General features: G+C 39.4%; 1 protein-coding gene across 1 annotated transcript in view; it reads left to right on the forward strand.

Annotated features, from left to right (window-relative positions):
• The window catches only part of carmil3 (capping protein regulator and myosin 1 linker 3), a 106,792-nt gene that overhangs the window by 37,787 nt on the left and 44,222 nt on the right, over positions 1–24,783 (forward strand). The window contains 7 exon segments of the mRNA XM_042496966.1: positions 237–312; positions 2,208–2,296; positions 4,953–5,047; positions 7,649–7,735; positions 11,048–11,157; positions 13,707–13,784; positions 19,894–19,970. Coding sequence (XP_042352900.1) covers positions 237–312; positions 2,208–2,296; positions 4,953–5,047; positions 7,649–7,735; positions 11,048–11,157; positions 13,707–13,784; positions 19,894–19,970 — 612 coding nt within the window.

The raw sequence follows: 24,783 nt of genomic DNA on the forward strand, positions 1-24,783 counted from the left end.
CTTTTAGAAAGCAGCCCTGCCCATAGTGTACTCCCTGTCACAATGATGAACTGCTTTTTTTTTTCACCAAACGGGAGAGCTAAGAAAAAGTTTGGCCCACGATAATGTGAATTTATGGATCAATGACATCAAATGGTTTTGAGCAGATGGAGTTTGCTAATTTAAAGAGTTGAATTTTATCTCTAATATGTGTGTGTGTGTGTGTGTGTGTGTGTGTGTGTGTGTCTCCATTGCAGGGACTTGGCGGTGATCGTTGCAGCCATTGCGTACAACACCTGGTTCACCAAGCTGTACTGCAAAGACATGCGCATAGTAACTATCTTTTTTTTGTTTCAATCTTTATTACTTACATTTTGTTTTTGTAGTTTTCCTTTCTTCTGGTTTCGTTTGCTGTCCTGTGTGTACATTTATTCAGTTGAATCATCTTTTTTATCTGCTCATTTGGCAGACTGGCGTCCAAATGAGTGTAAAGAAATTACGATTCTATGATTGGTTGGCATTTTCTAAGTCAACTTGAATCCATTTTCTCCTTTTTGGAACACTTCAGCATGTAAATAAAGCCTCACTTGACTGTCATTTAATCTCTTGAGATTAAAGACTGAATGAAAATCAAGTTAAGAGACGCCAAATTTAAAAGAGAAAGAAAAAGAGAGAGCCTCAGTATAGTTTTATGTACCTATTTAAGATGATGTGAATCTTCATTAAATATTCATCATATGCATCAGAGTGAGTGGTATCCATCTGAGGTGAACAACATCAAAACAGCCTGCTCAAAATATTAAATTAAAAAAAATTGTTTTTAAGGTGTTACATAAATGTATTGATCGTTAAAGCCTGTCAAAACTTGGTTTTGTGTTTTAAAGGTGCCCTGTGGGAATTTGCATGTAAAAATGTCATTTACATTCATACTTGCAAAAAACATTGTGTGTACCTTTGAAGTCAAACAAACTACTTTTTCAATGTTTTTCCTTCATAGTTTACTTGCTAGCAGTCTTCTTCACTGCCTTCGCAGGCACATTACTGATTTCTCTACAAGGTACTGCCACCAAATGTCAAGTAGTGGAGTAGAATCAAAACAGTGGGAGGAATGTGTGTTGCACTGCCCATGTGCTGATTTGTGGTAATAAGGGATTAATACTATCCCCCAGAATGATACATTTTGGGAGCAAAAGGCACACTATCAAGGGTTTTCTGGGATAGTGACTTGTTTTTAAGATAACTTCAGCTACAGTGAAAATGCACTGCTTATATTTCAAGCAACGTTAAATGCAACATGGAAATATACGGATTAACTTACAGATTGCTTTAGGGTATTATTCGATAGCGTTTATAATTTTTAATGCAAAGCAATACAATTTATGTTAATTAATTAGTGATGTGTAGGTCACAACCTGCAGGACCTGGAATGGGCAGATTTGGGTAAGCTTAACAGACAATATCATGGGTTTGGGTAGATCAAAGTTTTCTAGCATTTTCTAAATATATAAAGCAACTACAAAAAAGATTAAAAAAACAATGAAATCTTAATAGCTAACGGTGTTCATTCATTCAGATTTCTTAAGATTGTTTATCTCAACCCAACTGTTGCCCTCGGGCAGACGCCTCAGGGCATTGAAAGCACTGACAAAAGGGTTAAAGAACATATTTTATGCCAGAGCCGTAACCCCACTAAACACAGCAAAAGCTTGAACATCTTGTAAATGTCCACCGTGCAACACTGATATGGATCATGCAATACCTGCAGAATGTGAATGTGTGTGTAATGTGTCTCTTGCCTCCTGTTTGAGGTCGCTAATTATTTACTTCATAGTGTTTTTTTTTTAATCTTTTTTGTAATTTTTTAGATAATTTTTTGATTTTTTCTAACTGAGCTCCACCTACATCTGACCAGCAAGAAGAGCACAGACAAGAAACAAGTCCAGAAATCTCTCATGTGAAATACCCAAACTGTTCTTGCCATTGCAGAGAATCTTGGGTTTATTTAGGGATATATTGTAGCTTGTGTCCCTTATTTTGGTCCCTAGTGTGAATTTATATAAGGTCCATAGCCTAATAGTCTATACCTGAGGCTACTTACCTTAATTTTTACCAATGTTAAAACATTATTAGGTTCTTTTGCTTCTGTTTTCTGCTTGTTTTTCACTTTCTCTGCCTGTATTCCTCTTCTGTTTGGTCTCAAGCTTTTGTTTTGTTTTGCTTGTCTCCAGGGGTCGGAGGTGGTGGACCAGGTCCTGCACACAGTCAGCAAGTCCAACAGTCTGGAGGAGCTCACTCTGGAGAATGCAGGACTGAAATCGTAGGTTTCCTCTTTCCTGACATTATCAACCCTGCCTGTCACCTCTGTGTTAATCTAATTTCCTCTCCTTTTCTTCCTTTCCACACACCCTCACCTCTCTCACACTCCTCCATCTCTCGTCTTTTGTCCTTTCCACCCGCTCCGGTCTTTTCTCTCCCCTTTCTTTCTGCTTTGCTTGTATTCCCTCTTCTCACTCTCATTTTGCCTCACCTCTTCACCTCAGCACATTTCACCTCCCCATTCTCCTCCCCTCCCCGGCTGTCTTAACCTTTCCAATTCCATCTCTCCTCCTTTTCTCTCTCTCTCTCTCACCTCTCTTAACCTCCACTTTTTCATCTAATAAAGGTCCCTCCTGTCTGCCCGTGGCAGGTGTATTGTTTCCCCACCGAAACATTAGTGAAATTTTGGGCTTCACCCGGCAAGACTTTTCACCTTCTATGCATGGCTAGTATCATTTAACAGAGCAGTTTCCTTATTTAGTATTAATTGAGATGAATTGGCTGCCTCCAAGCGAGATGATTTACTGCAGCATAATGATGAGGTTACCAAGTTTTTATACTTTCCCTGTGTTAAATCACTTTCAATAGAGAGGGCCATTTTTATTAGAAGCTCTCCACAGGCACTGCACCAAACACACACAGTGAGGTGAAAAAGAGAGACAAAATACATTACACTATGTGAGATACTTAAACAGTATGGAATATGACTATTGAAGTTTGTAAGAGAAATATACTTTTTGCTTCGATTGCTGTGATTTAAAAGATTTGAAAGTAATGTAAAATTACAGCACAAAAAACATAAGCACTTTATTCCAAACACTTGTTTACAAGAATAAAAGAAAGTTAATTTTACTAATCCTGACTGCACATGCCCGAAGGACATTTTTCTTAAAGTGGCAGGAGGGTTGCCCACCAAATAATCTTTGTCAACTGCAGTTCATTAATTTAATTGTGAAGCACAGACTATGAATACATAGATGATCGATGGTAACGTTATTATTATTATTATGGAGCCAGAGTCTGCGCAGTAGCGCCGTGCCATTTTAGGCATGCACACCAGTTGGCACATAAAGCTGTCAATCGTGACATCAAATCCCCTTTTATGGCATCAAATAACAATTAATAACAAAATAATCAGAAAAGTTAACACTTTAAGATACATCAGTGTGATAAAAACAACCTAAAATGACAGAAACCATCTTTTGGGCAAAATTGTATTTGGTGTGCACTTTGAGTTCTAATTATGGCTCATGTCCCACCTGTTAACATAGAGATGGGGCAGGGGCGGGGGTTTATGACTTGTACTGCAGCCAGCCACCAGCAGGTGATCGAGATGTTTTGGCTTCACTTTCGGGGAGCTGTTATGTCGTCCATCTTTATTATACAGTCTGTGTTGTGAAGAAGCAGACTTAATTGAATTTTTTGTCCACTTTGCGGCAGCAGAGAAATCTGTAAACGTAATGGTGATGTATTATCATCTCATAAAGTTGTTGTAGCTAATATATTAGCAAACAAGTGCTTGTAATACATTAAACAGACATGGAGCAACATTAGCATCATGTTTTTGTCCATCACTCTCCTTTTTAGCCCTGTTTTAGTCTGGCTTTACACCTGTTAAACACTTAACTATGTACGGCTGCTTGTAGCATTGTCTGTCTGCTATTCAGTGCTAGGCAGTTAGTACAAAGTGGATTTATGCAGCCGAAAACAGCTGCCTGCTGTTGCGATAAGATAAGTGATAAGAGTGCACGGAAACGGTAAATTTGTTGGCTGCAAAACCAAAACAATGCACTAAAAGGCACCAAAGAGCCAAAACTCACATAGAGGGTCCCCCTTCAAATGGATTTCATATCTCCTCCAATGTTTTGATACCAGTTCAAATATTATACTTGAGTTTTCACAGTAGTTCAAAAATAACTTTTTTGTGAACACAAATGCGGTGTCTTCAAATTACTTGTTTTGTCCAACCAACACTACAAAATTCAAAGAATTTCAATTCAATATCATAGATGGCTAAAATAAAACAGCAAGTATCCACATTTAACAGGCTGAAAACAATGAATTTTTGGCTATTTTTCTTCAATTGAATTGGAATCTTTGTAAAATTATGGGGAATTTAGTAGCATCTGCTGGTTGGATTGCAGATTACAACCAATTGAAACTTCTCCCGGTTAGAATTCCTTCAATGTTTATTGTTTTAGTGGAGAATTATCCGCAGAGGTCTATTCCTCTCCAAGGCAAAAGAAACAGGTGATTAAAACTAGTTAAAACACTAAATAAAGCACTTTCATGTCAGAAATCAATCTTTCTCCTATGCTGTTCGTCACTTCGCAGACGGGCTGCAAGTTCAGCATCTGCATTAACATTTTAAAAACTAACTCAACTTTTACCGTATGAAAACAGTTCAAATCAACTTCCTTTACATTCCACCCTAACAGCACAAACGTGCTTCAATTCAATTAACATTTCTACAAAGGAACAGTGCTACTTGAGTGGGATATCTTACACTCATTACCAGGAGTTTTAACGGTGAAACTTTATCAGCTGCATTCATTTGAACTGGGGAAATCTCTCCAGTGGATTTTCTCAGTCTTTGTGATCAGTATTCAGTTTTTTTGCAGAAAGTTTAATTATCCTTTTTAACATTTTGTCTCCAGGGATTTCCCGCAGAAGATGGCGTCGGCGCTGTCGGAGAACCCAGCCTCTGTGATTCATTCCCTCAACCTGGCTCATAACACGCTAGACAACCAAGGTAGCGGCCTGGACTCTGTGAACTCTCTCCCTCCTACTGCTCGCTGTCTCAGGGCGCAGCTGATTGTTCTTTTGCTTTTACTTTGCCGGCGCTTTTGTTTGCTCTCAAAGAATTCAAAATCAATGTCTCTCCTCGCACAACCTTTATTTTCTGTTTCTCTTTGTTTCTCTCTCATCTGTCTTTCATACCGCATGTCTATGAGTGGTCCTGCTCTCTAGAGAAATGCTTTTATTATTTTTTTTCCCACCCACTACTCACCTCGCAGACTGAACCTCTTATTATGGTCACTAATTCCATGTACCTGATGTAAAATATTCCCCATCTTTCTCTGCCTGTGCCTCTTTCAAACTCATACAGCTGAAAAGGTGTACATGTGTGAGTACATGTGATTATGTGCCAGGGTAAGACTTTGCATGCATGCCAGTATCACTCATCAGCTTATTTATTTCCACTCGTCTGACACATGTCACTTCCACTCGCTTCAGTAAATTCTTTATGCTCACGCTGCCACCCTCTGTGTGTGTGTGTGCACGCGTGCCAAGTGTGTGTGTGTGTGTGTTGACAGTGTGCAGACTTTTCTTTATTGCGACTAAAGCCACAAAAATGCTGCAGCCTTAACCAGCATTCCAGTGATACCCATAATCACAGTAAAGAATGACCTTCAGTGCTGTTTACAATGGTTGCAATGTTTCTCATGCCTTTAATGGCAGCAAGAGCTCCGTACACACGTCCCTGCAATAACAGGAAACAAAGTTTGGCACTACAAAAGAAAAAAGACATTACATTTTTAATAAAGCCGAGCCTTTCATATTATTATTACCATGGCTGTGTATAATGACATTGCTGAGCTGAAACTAGGTGTTATGTAATCTGGCTTGGCACTTGGTATTTATATGGGTTTGTTTCTGCACTGGGTATGTGGGAGAAAGAGAGATTTTTTATAGAAGTAGAATACAAGAGGGTATAGCTTGTATACCGGTATGTGTGTTTTGGTGGGGGTGTATTGAGAGAGGTTGTATTTTAGTTTCATGCTGTGTGGCAAAGCTGTGTGGGCTCTTCAGTCTGAAAGTAGATGGGTATAGGGCTATATTTTCATATTGATTATGCCAGCTATTTCTTTCACTAATTGATCAGTTGTTATTTGATCTGTTAAAAAACACAAAACAGTGAGAGATTTCCAGCATATTTTTCCACAGCTCAATTATTGTGTCTTTAAATCGCTTGTTTTATTCGACCAACATAACAAAATCCAAAGAATTTCAGTTCAATATCGCAGATTCCCTAAATAAAACAGTAAGTATCCACATTTAATAGGAAGGAATAAGAAATGAATTTTGGGCATTTTTGTCTGTCATTTAAAGGAAAAGTGTGTAAAAATCAGGGGTATTTAGTGGCATCTAGTGGTGACGGTTGCAGAAATTTCTCCCAGTAAGAATTCCTACAGTGTTCATTGTTCAGAAGGTTTTTACTGAGAGCAGAATTATCCCCAGAGGTCTCTTCCTCTCCAAAAGAAAGCAAAGCAAAAGAAACAGGTGATTAAAACTAGTAAAGACACTAAATAAAGCAGTTTGATGTCACAATTCAATGACGATGCTGTTCGTCACACTGCAGACAGACTGCAAGCTTAGCACCTGCTAATGTGTGCCCACATTTTTCCACTAATAACGTGAGATCCAGGTGTTCAAGAGGTTTTTATCAAGAGGCGAATTATCCACAGAGGTCTCCTCCTATGCTATCTTTGCAAGGGGACTGTAACTACAGTTGCAGATGTGGAAATGTGAATGGCCCTATTTAGAGCCAATGTTTGGTTTGTCTGTTCTTGGCTCTGGGTTCCAGCGGGTCCTTAAAAAGTCTTAAAAGGCATTGAATTAATAAGTTTAAAAACATGTTGTAATTGGTATTATAATGTCTTAAATTAGTATTTCGTCATTGCTCTGACATATCAAGTATTAAGTTATGTGTCTTTTATTTTGACGTTGCATTATAATTATTTCTAAATAAAAAAAAAAATTGCAAAGAAAACGTAAGAAAAGCCAGGTATTTCCCAGTTCTAACCAGTTCTTTTATGTAACAAGAAACATGTGGGCAAAATTATCCTTATCCGTAAGGAACGAAAAATGTGGGTTCTTCTTTTTTTTTTGTAAGACTACTAAAAAAATCTGTCTTAAATTTCATCCTCGGTAACATAAACAAAGTTTCAAATCTAACTTGCCTTAAGCTGTAGGAACCCTGTCTCGGCTCCTGTAGATGCATTGTGGTGCAACCTGGCATTCTCTTTAGGTCCCGCTTTCTCTGTAGATACAAATGGCTCATTCTAAGGTAGTGAAAACACAAACAAGTCTTATTTTTTCTTGATTATACACTAGAGAAAGCACACATAATATATTATTTTCATTTTTGCCATATATTCTCCTAAATCCTACTAACTGTATCCTTAAAAAATGAATCTGTCATGACAAAAGTTAGTTAGTTAGTTACTTGTGTTTTTTTATTAATGAAACAATCAAATGCTTTGGCTCTAGATATGTGTTTTTTGTGGTTAAATAAGGCCTTTCTCTTCTCTTTTTGTGTCCTCTCCTCGTCTGCCTTTCCTCCAACCAGGAGTCTCCAATTTGATTCAACAAGTGTGTCGCCTCAACAAGGGACTGCGTCTTCTCAATCTCTCCAAGACCTCCCTTTCCTCCAAGGGTAGGAAAAGCTTCTTTTAAAAGCAGCCTTTACTGGCTGAACACATATTTTAGTAATATTATATGTAAATGAATGCCACAGAAAAATTTGGAGCTGGTACAAAAATGGTGCGTCTAGCTTAAAAGACACTCCATCAGAGTAGAGGCTTCCTGTGAATCTAGGTTTGAAAACAGGGTTTTCTAAGAAAGAGTCTCCATAATGCTGCCCTGTTGCCCCACATGCAGTTTTATTCATGCTGGTATTCACTCACATAGATAATCAGACCCATGCATGTGTAGTGTGACCCAACTACAAAATGATAATCAGGTCAGAATTATAAGTAGTTGATCTGTTTTTGTCCCTTAAAATCCCACGTAGGCATTAGTGCAGTGTCCCAGTTCTATTGCTTTTATCCCACACAATACAACCAACCATCCACGAGTATTACAGCAGATTCAAAAGGATCATACTGATACAGATGTAAATCCATACATCTGTGGACTGATTGTAGTAGCATTTTTTTTTGCTCATAATAGTATATTTGTAGCATGCATTTATGGATAATAACGTTCATCTGATTTAACTTAAAGGAATAGTTCACCCAAAAGTGGAAATTCAGTTGTCTTCTTCTCACCCTCATGCCCGTTGGAAAGTCGGGTGAAGTTTTATAGTCCACAAAATACTGTCAGAGGTTCAAGGGGAAAAGGAGTTGCACCCATCTCCTAAACAGTTGAGGCAAATGGTGACCAGGATTCACATACAAAAAAAAAAAAAGCCAAAAAATGTCTCCTTACTGATAGTCTGTAGTAATCCAAGTGTGTCGAAGCCCAGATGTGCCAGGTTGTTTTGAAAAACGTCACTGACGCCATGTTTTTAGCCTTGTTGTAGCCTGTAGCTCCTAGTTTGCGAGTCATGTTTACATATGCACACTCACACAAGACCATCGAGAGCTCAGGTATCTGCACCGCAGTGTTTACATGCTATCCGGAAGCCTTCCCCACACACAGTAGTTTTAAATCTGACAAAGGGACCTGCTGCTTGCTGTTCACTGCACAAGTCTCTCTCTCTCTGTGTAAGGAAGGCTTCTGTGTGGCATGTAATCACAGATTTTGGCAAAACATAAGCAATATTTTTGAAATTTCTATAAAGCACAATTGCGAGATGATTGCGTTTCCATTGAGGATTATGCGACTTCTCTTGCGATGTTAGGCGACTTTCCTCTGGCAATAACATTCAGCATGGCAATGGATGTCCAAAACATTGGTAGGTTTATTTCTATTGCAGCCACTCAGTAAAGCCAATCTAATATCGCCAAAGTTTCTCTGTCTAGTACTGTACGAGAGTTAAGAAAATCTCTCTCTTCCTCCGCCAAAAACATATTGAGTCATCTTTTGTAGAATGTCATGTGATTTTGTTGTACTTTTTCTTCTCCTTTGGGTGTAATAGCGGTTTGCATCCATAAAGTTGCATTCTTGCCACCCAGTGTTACACATCACATGAGCTATAAAAGCGAAAAAAAAAAGTGTTTTCATTGCTGTTTTGTGAAATATGGCTTTTTCAAATTGTCTGAAATAACACCTCATGCACGTGTAAAAACTTTTTTGCGATAAGTAAGAGTCTTTTTGAAATTGCCGTGTTGCCATTAGGCGTATTTTGTATTCACAATTTCAACTTGCATAATTTGAGGGTGAATGGAAACCTGCCCACTGGAGTGCAGATACCGCAAACTGTCATTGGTCTTGTGCAGACATAAATACAGACATTGAGATGAGAAAACAAATACAGAATAAAAAGAATGAATGAATGAATAAATAATATAAACAGTATTATTAGGTAGACAATATGTAGGATGATTTCTGTGGTCATATCTGAGCTGGTTTGTATGTTAGATAGAGAAACGAGGGCCACTGGGTTTCTCTCTTGCATTATACAAAGCAGTATCTGCTGTTTTTACGTATGCTGAAATAACCAGCTCAAAATGGCATAAAATGAAGGCATTAAACTTTACTATCTGTTAGACAGTTTGCTGGGCACCTTGAAATCGGAACCTTTCATTCCCCAGCTCCTCTGCTTTTGACTGCTCTTTGTAGAGCAGTATGGCTGAGGAGGTGTTGAATGTAATTATAAGGCTGTAAGCTGAGTGTGAGTGTGTATGCAGCAGACAACAACCTTGATACCCTGTTAGTGTACGTTATGAATGGGAAAACCACACGGTGCGATTTTAAAAGACAGCGGGTTGACACAGTGATTCAGGGTGGAATGCAGTGATGGTGCTGACCTTGAGTGGTGGGTGTAGGTATGACTTTGCAGGGGCTGAGCATTTTTTGTTGAATATTTATAGGTCCCCCCCCTCCTTCCTGCTGTCTCTATAATACGTACACATATGCCGACACAACCACGTACACACACCTCGGCCTCGTGCACACACATGCATACGCAGTTTCTTAAAGGTGATCAGACATGCAAATAAGCAGAAATATCACACATGCTCCCACACACTTGACATTGATGCACAGAGCGGATGGTTTCTGAAAGTCTCGACTTCCAGCAGAATCGAGCAGCTGATAGATCAATGAAGGGGGGGATTAGACACCCTGTCCCCTCTTCCCCTCATTTCGCTCCTAATCACTACAAATTAGGGATGAAGAGCTTAGCGCCGTGCCAGCTTGAGTGCAGCACATGCAGTGGCTGATTTCTTCATCACACACAAATGTTTGAGGACAGTAGAAATTTCTGCAACAGCTGACTATAATCGATGATAAATTTGTCGAGCGAATAGCACACGCATAAACAATGGTTGTTTTTTATTTGTTGCTGCTGCTAGTTATTTCTCCCGTGTTGTTTTTGTGTCTTATGTTTAATCCTCAACATGCCATGGCGTGCTGTGCTTTGCATCAGTCTTGCAGGGTGAGGATTTTAATGAGGGGTTCCATCGGGCCTGTGGGTGTAATTGTGTAGTGATCTGATTTGAGAGAATGATTTTCTTTTGTTTTGGCTTTCAGGGTACACTTGAATACTCAGATAGGGGGGGGGAAAGTAGCTGGCTTCCTCCAAAAGCTCTTTTGATACAAGCAAGCCATCGGAGCTTACTAGGCCCTCTTCAATTATTATTATTTTTTCCACATAGCTTGCTCACCGTCTTCCATGATGTTGTTTAGTATTCATTAGTTGCTAATAAGTCACGTCCAGAGCACTAAATTGGCCCATTGGAGAAAAAAAAAGATGATTATAAGATAATTAAATGACTCAAGGACGCATACAATTTGTTTATCCTAACTCCTAATCCTTCTCTCTCATTCATGCCCCTCTACCCATCTCCTCTCCCCCAATTAGGTGTGGTTACTTTGTCCCAGGCGTTGTGCTCAAGTGACGACTACTCTAATTCTCTGCTGCATCTGGACCTCAGCAAAAACCCCGGGGTTCTGTCTGGAGAGGATGCCACAGTAAGGGACACTCATACAGACACACAAATAAAATGCAGATTTCCTTCTTTTGCTAAGTAGATTTCCATTCACCTGTTTTTGTGGACATTTTTGATTTGCACACGACAAACCATGAAAACGCCATAAAGTCTGAAAAAAAAGTTTGCAAAAAAGTTTTTATGCTTGGCTGATGTGAAAAATTTGATCAATTGTAAAAAGTAAATCCAAAAAAGTGCAGTGGAAGCAGCCTTAGGAAATACATTTTAACACTCATGAGGCATGTAACTTCAGTATATTCTCTGGACATGACAAATGGCTGCAGATGAACCATTCGATCTGTACGGAGTAGGGATGCACCGAATTTGAAATTCTCATACTGATGTTTAAAATAACAATTTGGCTGATAGCCAGTGCCAATACTGATGTCTTCATACTATTATTTATTTTGTTTTTGTAACCCCCCCCCGTACCTGGAAAACACCTCCACTATAAAAAAAAGGAAATTTTAAAGTCTTTACACTATTTTTGAATGAGCACTAATACAAACATGCAAATGTATGAAAAAACCTTTAATGTAACCTTTCACAGGAACATCATCTTTTTAAAAAATACCCTCAAATGTCGTTTTACCATGTACAATATATAATAATTCCCTCTCTAATATCTGTTTTTATTGTTGAGAAACATCAACAAATTTCTCCTTCAAGCAATTGTTTTCAAATTTCTTGCTTCTGCAATGGTTTAATGGCACCAGACTGGAGGATTTGCACCACCAGCTGTTTTTCTTGATGGAGCCATTCCTAATTTTTGCATAACAAATGTGGATAGAAATGTGGATGAAAATCCTGCTACTATTTTACAACATTTAATCATGGGGAAGTTAATGTGGCAGCAGAAAAGGGCCCTTTAATGTCGAAGTGAAGACAGATGGCTACGAAGTGATCTAAATGATTTACAAATACAAAATATATGGTGGCACAAGTATATATAAATACATTCATCTTTGCACAGCCGCTCAGGCTCTGTCAGGTTGCACAGGGACTGTGAGTGAACAGCAATTTTAAATCTAGCCACAAATTCTGGATTGGATTGAGGTGTGGACTCAGCCACTCCAGGACATAAATTTTGTTGTTTTTACTTGTGTAACTTTGGCCTCGTGCTTGTGTTGCTTTAAAACAAATAATCTGCCATTTACAGGGTTTTCACATCAGATTTTCATTCTGGATGTCTGTATTTTTCTGCATTCATTTAACGCTCACAAGCCTTCCTTCGGCTGCCTGCTGCAGAGAAGCATTCCCACAGCATAATGCTGCCACCACCATGCTTCACACTAGGCATGCTAATGTATGTTGATGATAATATGATGGATGTAAAGCTCTCATCAGACCAGAGAACTCTCTTTCAGCTCTCTTTCAGTCTCCCACATATGTATTTTAGAGTGACTCTCTTTGCCACTCTTCATATAAAGTTGCGACAGGTGAAGCACCCTAGCCAGCTGTTGTCTAGACAACTCTTCTAGTTGTCAGAGATCTCCCTTGTTTTTCTCGCTCAGTTTTTGAGGACTGCCTACTGAAAGCTGTGCTGTGCTCCTCCTTTGTCTTAATGATTGATTCTTGGATTCTTAAGCAAAATAGTTTATTATTTTTTGGGGTTGTCAGTCTGTCTAATTCTAATTTGTCCCTCCGTCTATCTGTCTTGCAATATCTGAAGAACGCTTTGAGGGGATTTCTTCAAACTTGGCACAAATACCCACTTGGACTCAACAATGAACTGATTAGATTTTGGTGGTCCAAGGTCATTCCAATCTCCTATTGATCTTATTCTCATGAATAGGGTTATTTCAAGAATGTCTTGAGGGAATTTATTCAAATTTGGCAAAAACATGGTTTTAGCCAAGAATTTTAGCAAGAATGCTTTCTCCAGTTGTGACAACATTTGACACAAATGATAAAAAAATAAGATCATGAAATGATGACATTTTATATACAAAAATGTCAAAGGTCAGCTTCACTGTGACGTCATAATCTGCAAAAACACTTTTCTGGCCATTACTGAGAGTCATAACTCAGGAACAGAAGGGAAGACATTTGGTCAGATACTGAATTGCTGACACTAATCTTGGGGGCACACCTCGAAACTGCGCTGAGTGTAAAGAAATTCTGTGCTGCCAGATTGAAGATGTGTGTGAGGAATCCACATATTAGCATCTTTGCAGCAACATCCACATTAGCCTTGTCATGGCTACATGTGAGTCTGGACACACATGGATATACGTAGATTTTAACTGCAATTTGACTGGTTTGCAGAGACATATAAATGTTAGTAATTTTGTTATGTATCTGTAATCATTTAGATTACTTTGTAGACATCTGTTTTCACTTTGACATGACAATTTATTTTTCTGTTGAAAAGTGTCAAAAAAAGCCACATAAATCAACTTTTATTGTTAAAATAAAAATCCAAAGGTGGTGAATACTTTTTATAAACACTGTATACTCTGTATATACATTGTATGTGTGTACATTTTCTATACTGTTTGTCTAAAAGACACTTTTGTTCTTCCCATGCAGAACCTGTACCTGTTCCTGGCCCAGCCCAACTGCCTGGTCCATTTGGACCTCTCTGGGACAGACTGCACCGTGGACTTGGTTGGTACTCATTGTCTCTGTTACAGTCGCTATCCGGCCCTCGCTGTCTGATCTCATCTCTAGGATGGGATTCGGGCCAAGAAACAGAAGGGGGGTAGCGTCCTGAATATGAATTGCCCACCACACAAATACAGTGTTACCTCAGTAGACGCTCAGTCTTCCACACAGCTGTGTATAATGCTTTAAATGATGGTTTAAGCCCTTAGAATGCACTACAATAGAAACATATAGCTGCTTATCAATTATACAAACGATACATTGTTTGACTAGCATACAGGAGCCTTTGTTTCATGTGTTTGTTCGCAGCTTTGTCACTTCAGAGAGATGACTTTGTCTGTGTTGTTGCTGTGTCTAAATTTAGCATGTCTGCCAGTGTGACTAAACGGTGTCTTGCCGCATTAGCAGATACGCTAACAGCTAAAAGGATGACAGAGCCTTCTCTCTGGAAGAGTTAAGTGACCACGCTTGAACGTGTCTGCCCCTGCTGGTTGCTGCTGAGATGGCACTTTCTCTGGCTTCTCTGTGAATGTACAAGACTCATTGGGAAAAAAATGTTGAAAGTTACAACTATACTCAGGATGTTTTTAGTGTCTGTGTCCCTCTGGAAGATGTAGAGGTTTGTGAAAAGTGCTGGCTGAATGGGAGGTCACATTTATTGTTAATGTGCAGTGGCTGCTGCTTTGTCAGTGCTGTATTGCTGCTGACAGGATAACGTGCAGGAGGGACATGCAAGGTTAGGTAGAACAGGCATAAATATCATTGTGTTCTCTGCTGCTGGGAGGTAAGAGGTCAGTGTCAGCCAGAGATCTCCTCTAAGCTCTGTTGCTGCTCAGTGACACCTCAGCAGGGCGGGTGCTTGCTGACATGGAGTGTTGTGTCTGAACTCTATGCTCACTTTATTGCCATGATACTGCGTCATATTACAAATCAACCACATTTGCTGATCTGCAGGTCTCATCCCTTTTTACTTGATTTAATCCCATTGCTGATTCAATACTTTTTTCTTCTCAGTGGTGAAATGTATTCTAAGAAAATTTATTGGAGTACTGTAGTTAAGAGCAGGTTTGAGGCACTTGTACTTTGAGTTTTTCCATTTTATACTTGTAATTCGGCACATTTTAGAGGAATATTTTATGCTTTTTGCCCTATCTTGCACTTTATGTCAACAACCTTAGTTAATTTGCCTATTTTTAAAAAAAGTTTTCACTCAAAACATTGAATCAGCTTCTAAAACATGATGCGTTATCATTTAATAATCTCTTTCTTTTGAAGTATTTTAATCTAAAATAGTGTCATGGTTTAAAATCTTTATATTATAAAAGTGAAACAGTGCAATAGCATTATTTCAACTATTTTGTTACACCAGTCAGCTTTCTTGATTCCAGTCCTGCTACCTGCCTCCTTCATTTCTGTTTCAAGATATTGTTTCTTATTTCTCCAACATTTTTAAAACTAAACTTTAAAATTGCTTTTGCTTTCTATTGTAGATGTATTTTTTATGTACTATCAGTATCAGTGTAACCTCAGTAACAAATTAATTTTGTTTCCTGTGACTGCTTCACAATAAAAGCCACCCCGTGTTTTGTCAGGTGCTTTGAACTAGCAGAAATAGGAAATGTTCCATTTGCATTTGCAGTAACTGCATACCTCTCTGATACAGCTGCAGCAGTGTACAGTAAATGAGTAAGGCAGATATCAGTGAGATAAAGTGCAGATAGTAATGTTAGATTCTATACATTTTTAAACCTGGTGATGTTTTAAACAAACATCGCCATGCTTGTTGAAATGTTATGACAAAAGAAGAGGTTCATAACATTGCAAGAGAAGTCTTATTACATCACTCAGTGGAAGTGCATTCATCTTGCAGTTGTGTTTTATCGACATTTTGAAAATATAACTTAAGTTTTGAGGTAATTATAGAATGCAAATACATTTAATGGCTGTTTTTTGAAAAATGCATATCACAAAGTGCAAAAAGTTAGGTTTCTTTTTATGACTATTTTTAGGTTAAGAACTTTTAATTGCCAACAACATGAATCGAGGAGTTGAGGTCATCAGCACATTCAAAATAAACAAAAATTGGTAAATGCACTACTTAGTTGTAGCCCCTCTGTCTGCAGTTACCACTCTGTAGCCTCAATTAATGTCCCGCCCACAGCATCTGATTGGTTACACATGATTAGTAGGAGCTTATCAGCACTGAAGGCTGCAAAGACGGAGACTGGAGCTGCTGCGGTGAGCAAGCAGAATTACAGAGTGTCGAACAAAAGACAGCAGATATTACTGAAGTTGTAATAAACATCACAATCTCTTATGCTGAAGTTGCAAAAACAGACAAGAGTTAAACCAGAGAATTATACATTAACATTCATGATGTACAACACATAATGGTCTGTGTGTAGGGCACCAAGTGCTGGCAGAAGCACTTAAAAGTCTAATAAAAAACTAAGACTGTTATTTTTTGAGGGCAGTTGCAAGGATGGGGGGGGTGGGAGTGTCAGTTACCCGCCAAACTGAGGTAAGAAAAAATCTATTCTGTCACAAACCTACTCAAACTTTAATGCAGCAATTTTAATGATACTACAATGTGTGTACAGGACTACTTTTACTTCTGTTACTTCAAGCTCATTTTGCTGATTATATTTTACTTTTACTTACATAAGGTTTTGAATGTAGAACTTTTATTTGTAATGAGTTATTTTCCGCTTGTTTCACAAAGGATCCATATACTACTGATACTTCCGCCACTATTTTTTTTCCACAGTACCTTGCACTTTACTGTGTGTGTGTGTGTGTGTGTGTGTGTGTGTGTGTGTGTATTTGCTTTATTCCTTGCTGCACTTCACTTGAGCAGTTTTAAACCCCAAGGAGCAGGCAGCTTGTCAGGCAGTATTCTGTTTCAGGAGGGAATAGTCCACCACGTGAAACTCATCCTCCTCCCTCCCCGTAAATGTGGGCCATGAATTTTGTATTGAATTATGTGCATGAGTGGAAGTGATTGCATCTATTCTGCTTTATTTGCAAGTTCTCAAACTTTGTCTCCCTCTATATCTCTTTAAAACTCCCCTTGAGACCAAATGAGTGCTCTCTGTGATAGCTGCCTCATGTCCTGTTTTGCTAATTGTCATTTATCCTTTAGAGGGGAACTGTCTGAGGGAGAATTTGTCTTTTTTAGTGTTGGCCTGTTGGATTGAATTATTAATAAGTTCCTGTTTTAATCTGCGTTGATGTACCGACAACGGTCGATTAGTCAATTTCCGTGATGGATCTCACTGCCAGGATAAAATGGATTTGTCCGACAGTTTAACCTCTCGCAAGTGGTGAGATGCTGCCCAAAGTGTTACGAGAAATTGGGTTTTGATGCCGATCATATTTGCCTAGAGCTCTTTTGTGTCCAACAAACACACATATATCATCTTTATTTTAAGATTAATTGGGACACGGTTTCCTTGATATCCGTTTTGATACTTTCCAGAGAGTTTGAAAGTGAGCCAAATCTTCACAAGATGAGAGCTTGATTGGTTATGCACTTTGATAGATGGTCGATGAGTGGCTGTATTGCTGCATGACGTGACGTTGATCATATAGGCTGTAAAACCTTAGGTGACACACTATAATTAATTTCCACACAGCAACACAGGTTTTGAGTGGCTTTTTTTTCCATATTTAATGTGAAATTTGACATTTGATGGATATTCAGTATAATAAATTGAAGAATGTGCGTAATTAATTTTTTTTTTTGCTGGTGCGGTTTCAGCTTGATTCTGATTCAGTGTAATACAATTACTTCTCTTACTGCCCATTTGGTCCTGCTATCGGGAATTCGTGGACTTTCTCTGACAGATGAGCACTTTCCCGACACACTTGGAAAGATTGGTGGAAACACAGTGTCTGCTGTTTTTCATTCAGCTGCTGGAGCTTGGGGGCATTAACCCTGAAATGGACGAGAAGAAAATAAAGTCACTGTATGTCTCCAACTGATATGACCAAAATAGCTTAGAATTGTGTTGTTTTTTTTTTTTTTTTTCAAAATATCAGTTTCATTACTGCACATTAAGGGTATAGATTATCATTTGTTACTTCATGTTACCAGTAACTAAGCCTGTCATAAATGTAGTGGAGTAAAAAGCAGGGTTAGAAGAATTCCGTCTGAAATGTAGTGGAATAAAGATATTAAATAACATGACATGGAAATACCTCCAAATCATGTTTAAGTACTGCACTTTAGTAAGTGATACTTTCTACCATTGTGGGTGGATGATCCCAAAGTGTAGGAATCAAGTCAATGACTACTTGAGCCAAATCTCCCTCTCAGCATTTCTCACTGAGACTGAGACACCAAAAATGTAGTGGCTCAGAAGAAAGGGCATTTTAGAGTTATAGAACATTTTAGGGTGGCCTCACTTTACTGCACACAGTTATAACGTAGCATCTTAATAAGTACCCGCTGCAGATGTGAACTCAAGTCAGATGTCTTGGACTTGAGTCTGACTCAAGTCACATATTTCATGACTTTAAACTCAACTTGACAAGATCCAAAAAGACTTAAAACTCAACTTGGACTTGAACACGACGACTCGTGACTTCGCTTGGATTTGAGCATATTGACTTAAAACACTCGATATCTTCTGCTAAGCCCAAAGATGAAAAAAGAGTTTTTGAATTTCCCATTTACTTTAACAGTTATCTTTTTATTTCATTTAGAAATAAAACGTAAAACATGCAACAACATAACATTTCACTTCAAAGGAAGAATATTCTTACAGAAAATGTCTTATACAAATGGTAAGAGAAAGCTATAGACTTTTTTTTCAATATGAAATGAATACAGTAAGACAGGAAGTAAGCAAAATAAAACAAAACAAAAAATTAATTCTGCTATGGTAATGCTTACCAGTGCTATATGCTATGAAAGTGCAGGGGCCAGTCACACTTGTTCCAACAAAGTTGTTTTACTGAGTATTTCTGATTTTTATAAACTCTGTAGTTAAAATGGCATGAAATTCGGTGAAGAGCGCATTGTGACTCGACTCTCAAAGTTTAGGACTTGGGACTTGAGTTGGGACTTGTCAGTCTTGACTTGGGATTTAACCCTGAAATTGCCTGTCCAGACTTTGGACTTGTAGTGGGACATAAGACTTAATGTAAATGACTTACAAAAAAGACTTGCAACTTTAACTTTGACTCTAACATCAGTGACTCATGACTTCACATGGACTTGAGCATTTTGACTTGCAAAGACTTGATATATTTCCTCAAGCTTCAAAAATTAAAAAGTGTTATTCATAAAATGTGCCACTGATCACTTGATCTCCCAATCATAGAATGTTTTTTTTTTTTTTTTTGCATGTATCCTTTTATTTTATATTGGTGACTTGTGTAGGACTTTGATCTCAAAGTTTCGGACTTGGGACTTGATGTGGTAATTGCCTGTCTTTGACTTACAACTTGTAGTGGGCCCCGAATGCAAAAACTTGGGACTGCGACTGGGCAGATTCTGAACAAGCAGTCAGAACAACTCTGTATTTGTAGGTTTTCACCTACAAAGAAAACCATTTCAGAGATTCTGACCTTCACCTCAGATGATTTCATGTTACTCAGCAGTCACACACTGTGGATGCTCAGTACACTTGTGTATGTGTGTGAGAGACAAATGTATTAACTTAATGACAAAGGTTGTATTATCTTGTATAAACCCTAACCATATGGCACAAAAAGGATCAAATAAATCCTAAATCAAATTGCAAAGACTGCTTTATCCTGATTTGACCAGCAGTAACATCACATTTGTTCTGGTCTATTTTTTTCCTCTACGCTCTGATCTGCCGAGTCAGGCTTCTGTGAAATTCTATTATTTAATACAATTTATAATGCTAGCATGATACATTTAGGGGCATTTTTATCAAAAAGGCTTCTGCCGAGAAAGAAATACAGCTGCATCATTTTTTTTCGCGTGTTCAAATTGCATTTGTGTCAGCTTTAATCTGTGCTATAATCATTTGTGCAGTGTTCAAGAGCCAGAATAACTGTTATACAACACACTCATAGTTGCTGTAGTGAACATAACGCAGCCCATTTATCTTTCTGTGTCTCTCTGTTTCTCTGCCAGTTGTTTGGGGCCTTGCTGCGAGGCTGCTGTGCTGACCTCTCCTACCTGAACCTCTCCAAGAACTCCTTCTCTCACAGGTGGGCGTTCACCTCAAGTGTAAATCCCTGTTAAAGCTTTTTTTTGTTTACAGAAAAAAAATTACATTTGTTTTCTTCTTCTGACTCAGCCAAACAGCTCTGGAGGAATTCCAGTTAGGAGGCGCGGAGCAGAGCGAGCATCATCATTTATTTTCTGCTGTAGATTAGTGTTTAGCCCTGGACCTCACTGACAGAATTAGCTTGCACGCTCGGCTTGGCCCTCTTAATTTTTTCTGGCTCACTGCATATATATTTATATATACAGCATGTGTGTGCAGAATGTGTTCCCGTCTGTCTTCAACGTACACATGTCTCTGTTTGCTAACAAGTTTTCCATCTGTCATGCACTTGTTTGCATGCCCACAAGTCTCCTTTTTTGCGAAAATGTATGTGTGTGTGGGTGCATGTGTGTGTCTGTGTTTACCTAGCTAGCAGGCAGAAGCGGCTCCGGCTCTCATCATGTCGTGTCCCCCAGGAGCCCAGGAGCTTCCCTGCTCAGCATATTACATTACAGAATTACTGAGAAAGAAGTCGGTGAAAAATGAGACTAATTTTAGACGTGAATTATAGTGCCAATCCCCAGGCTCCCACGCTTGCATCTCTTTTTCCTGCATTCTGTTTCTTTGTATCTACTGTATCCCTCTATCTATCTGTTACTATTTGCATCAGTCTGGCTGCACCTCTTGTCTTCTTTATCACTTTTCTTCCACATTCGTATGCCTCTGCACCAGCGATAGCTGTGGCCCAAGGCGTTATGTTTTCGGGTTGTACATCTGTTTGCATGTCTGTCCATCCGTTTGGCACATTCTCTTGAATGTGATATCTCAAGAGCACCTTGAGGGAATTTCTTCTGATTTTACATAAACATTCACATAGACTGAACAATGAGCTGATTAGATTTTGGTGGTCATAGGTCAAAGGTCAAGGTCCCTGTGACCTCATCAGTCTCATTCTTGTGAACTCAATATCTCGAGAAAACCTTTAGGGAATTCTTCAAGTTTGGCACAAATGTTCGTGTGGACTCAAGGATGAGTTATTAGATTCTGGTTGTCAAAGGTCAAGGTCATAGTGACATTGCATTGGTCTCACTCTGGTGAAAGGATATCTCAAGTGCAACTTAAGGGAATTAATTCATATTTGGCACAAACATTCAAGTGGTCTCAAGGAAGAGGTGATTAGATTTTGGTGGGTAAAGGTCAAGATCACAGTGACCTTGCATTCCTCTCAGATGGCCTTGAGGGAGTTTCCACTTGAACTGATCAGAATCTGGTGGTGGAAGGTCAAGGTCATGGTGACCTTGAAAAACATGTTTTTGGCCATATCTCCAGAAACTTAACTGTATAGATCTTCTGTGCTTCTGTGGGAAAGATTTGTGTTTAGCATCCATGTTCTCACAGACATGGATGTAAACTGTAAGTACAAGTAGACCGCTACATGGAGGCATACAACTGTGTGGTGGTATATCTTGTTTACTTTTCTGGTGTGAATTTGTGAGCTCTTCACCGCACGGTTTCCTCATTTTTAATATGGAGATTTAATTTCCCAGCATTCCACCATCCATTTTCTCTGTATGGATTTTGTCTTTCCCTTTCCATGGCTGTTTCCTCCTCTCTCACCCCTCTCCTCTTGCTTACTGCCTCCTTCACTCTTTTTTCATCTTTCCTCTTCCCTTTTCCTCCTGCCTTTGCTTTTATTCCCTTCTCGTCATCCTCTCTTTTATCACTCCTCCTCCCTCTCCTCATCCTCCCAACTTTCATCCCTTTTCCCACTGCTCTTTCTCCTTACATCTTCCCACTCATCCCCCTCCGCCCCTCTCCCCTCTGCCTCCCTCTCTTCATAGTTCATCTTACCACCTCTCGCCGGTCACGGGTCTTCTGGTATTAAATACACACTGGCTCAGTGCTGCCGGTCAGACGGCCACGGTGTTGTGGTGACAACACGGAGCCACAAAGCTGAACCGAGCTGATAAGAACCGCCCGGCTGCCGCTCATGAATATGGAACGCACCGCCTCAGACACCTCCTTCACCCGTCACACACACAAACACACACACACACACACACACGGTGCTTTCGAGAAACAATGAGCAGTCCGTGTAGATACCTTTACACACATCCACACGTGTGGAAACAAGTTGCTGATACAGCTCCCCGGGGACGGTTTTGTGAGAGAGACAGTGACACCGTATCTGCTTATGCGACAGAAGCCATTCTGTATCAGCGGAGTCCTGACAGGCTGTATACTAATCATTACAAATGGGTCAAAGAGGAGCTGGCGTTCCACACACTGGGAGCTTATCACAATAGCAATGACAGGGGCTTGTAATGCAGCTGCCTGGTTTCCCCTCACTGCTATCTTAATGTCTTCATCTCAGTATTTTTTTTTTTTACCTCCCATCATGTCTCACCCCCCTATGACCTTTTCCATTTTCTTCCCCTTCAAACTTAATTTTCTACTACGTTTTCCCCCTTCTTTATCTCACATTTTCTTTTATGTCTTTCCTCTCGCGACATACAGTTTTATCTTTTAACCAAGTTAACATGGTTTTATCCGTGTGGGGGGAATGTCAGAGCATTATGAAAGACATGCAACTCGGTCAAGCATACATTTTCCTAATCACTGAGAAAAAATGATTTGCTACAGTTCAAGAAATAACATGATTTTCTTTTAGCCTAGTATCTGTGCGCGCACGTGTGTGTGTGTGTGTGTGTGTGTGTGTGTGTGTGTAGGGCTCACAATGAACAACCGTCAAAAGCTTGTTGTGGCTGGTATTATTGTCAAGTTACAAGCCAACTCTGCAACTCCGAAATCACATTCTAATGGTCCTATCTTCTACAGTGCAATTATAACAGTCAGTGTAAATTGCTGGGTCATGTGCACAAGGACAATAAGGGCTCATGTTCACAGCGCAATATGCAGAAAGGAATTTGGTGAAGCGGAATAGAAATTGGTGGGGTGTAGCGATTATTCATTACATTCTCAGCCAGTCACATTACTCCTCTAATACCAATTAAACAGCTGTGCCAAACACATGGGCGCATGAGAAAGCTTGTAATCAGAGAGGAGAGTGCCGAGGAGCTTTCCGTTATGATGTCCTAGAGGTTCAGACATATTACAGATATGTAGCCAAAGGCAGGTGATATGTTGGTTTAGACTGAATATGAATGAGTGGAGATGTTGAAAGTCAGGTCATGTTGATATTTTTCCGTAATGCATAATTTTGTAGGCTTTAACTGTCTGGAGTTAAGTTCTGTAGCACATAAATTACAATAATAATGGAACTTGGCACTACAAAATGCTACACTGTCTGAAAGAAGGAAAAAAATAGTTGAACTAATACTGCACTTTTCTTAGTACTCAAAGATGTTTTCATGAAATGCAAAAAGAAAACAACTACAAATACTAAACACTGAAAGACACATGAAACAGAAGAACAAATACAAATATAAGAACAGAACACAAAAACAAAATGTAAAATAAACAAAAGACAGGAACAACTACAAAATTATGTGCTCACAACTGAAAGTGTTGCTGAAACATTTGAAATTTCTTTATTTTATCATGTTGAGTCTTCAGGAAGCGGCAACCTCCGGGGCTGAAAAATTAGGCCAACATGGAAGTGCCAAAAACTGCTGTTTTTTGTTTTTGATTGGCCCCTTAAGGCTGACTCCAGAAGCCAGGTAATCCCCATTTGACCCCCACATAAAAATGCCCAACTTTACATTAGAAATAAACATGTTTAGAGCCTGGTACAAAAAATGATTTTGACCTCTCATTCTTGACAGTTGTATGTTCAGTCAGTCATTTTCTGTAACTGCTTGTCCTCGTAAGGGTCGCGGGGGGGCTGGAGCCAATCCCAGCTGTCATCGGGCAGAAGGCGGGGTACACCCAGGACAGTTCGCCAGACCGACACATATAGACGAACAACCATACACACTCACAGTCACACCTAAGGGCAATTTAGAGTCATCAATTAACCTGAGCTGCATGTCTTTGGACTGTGGGAGGAAGCCGGAGACCCCAGAGAGAACCCACGCGGACACAGGGAGAACATGCAAACTCCACACAGAAGGGCCCCCGCCCGGACTGAACCCCGTTCCAACTGGGACCCTCTTGTTGTGAGGCAACAGTGCTAACCACAAAGCCACCGTGCCGCCCTCAGTTGTATGTTATTTTTATATTAATCACCAATTTACCTTTTATTAAGGCTTAAAGTAAGGCATATTTAAGCGTGGGGTCTCTTTGAGTGACAGGCTGTCTGTGAGGCGGCACTGCGGTCTGAGTCAGATCCACCCCTCTCTCCTCCAGAGCTCCACCCTCTCATCCAAATATGGTCATTTCTGGCTCCCAAAAAAACCCCAATATGAAGATGGCCAGAATGCCAACTCTTGGCTTCAGAGCAGCAATCCACAAACCAGTGGGTGGTGTCATGGTGGCAATTTCTTTTATTTTTACGGTCTATGGTCTTGAGTCATGTTGTGTCTTTGTATGGGCATAAGTAAAACAGACAGACAGTGTCAGTTAGATTGAATCATAAGGAGTTGACTTGTCAGTTAAAGGTGAAACACTGAAAGTATTTCAAGTGTCAGTGGAAGCTGGAATGTAAGCAGGAAGAGGTGTTTACATGTTGTTTGCTGTTGTTTGGCTGAAAAGAGTCAAGATATCAGTGAAATTAAGAGTGTTTGTGAAACTGCTGAGTCAGGTTAAAAAAAATTTAAAGGAGTCGGAGCATCAGGGAAAGCAGTTAAATGATCTGAAGCATATTTCTAAAATTAATGGGCAAGGCACATATCTTGTAAATATCATACATAACT

Source organism: Plectropomus leopardus, chromosome 12, assembly GCF_008729295.1.
Source record: "Plectropomus leopardus isolate mb chromosome 12, YSFRI_Pleo_2.0, whole genome shotgun sequence".
NCBI lineage: Eukaryota > Metazoa > Chordata > Actinopteri > Perciformes > Serranidae > Plectropomus > Plectropomus leopardus.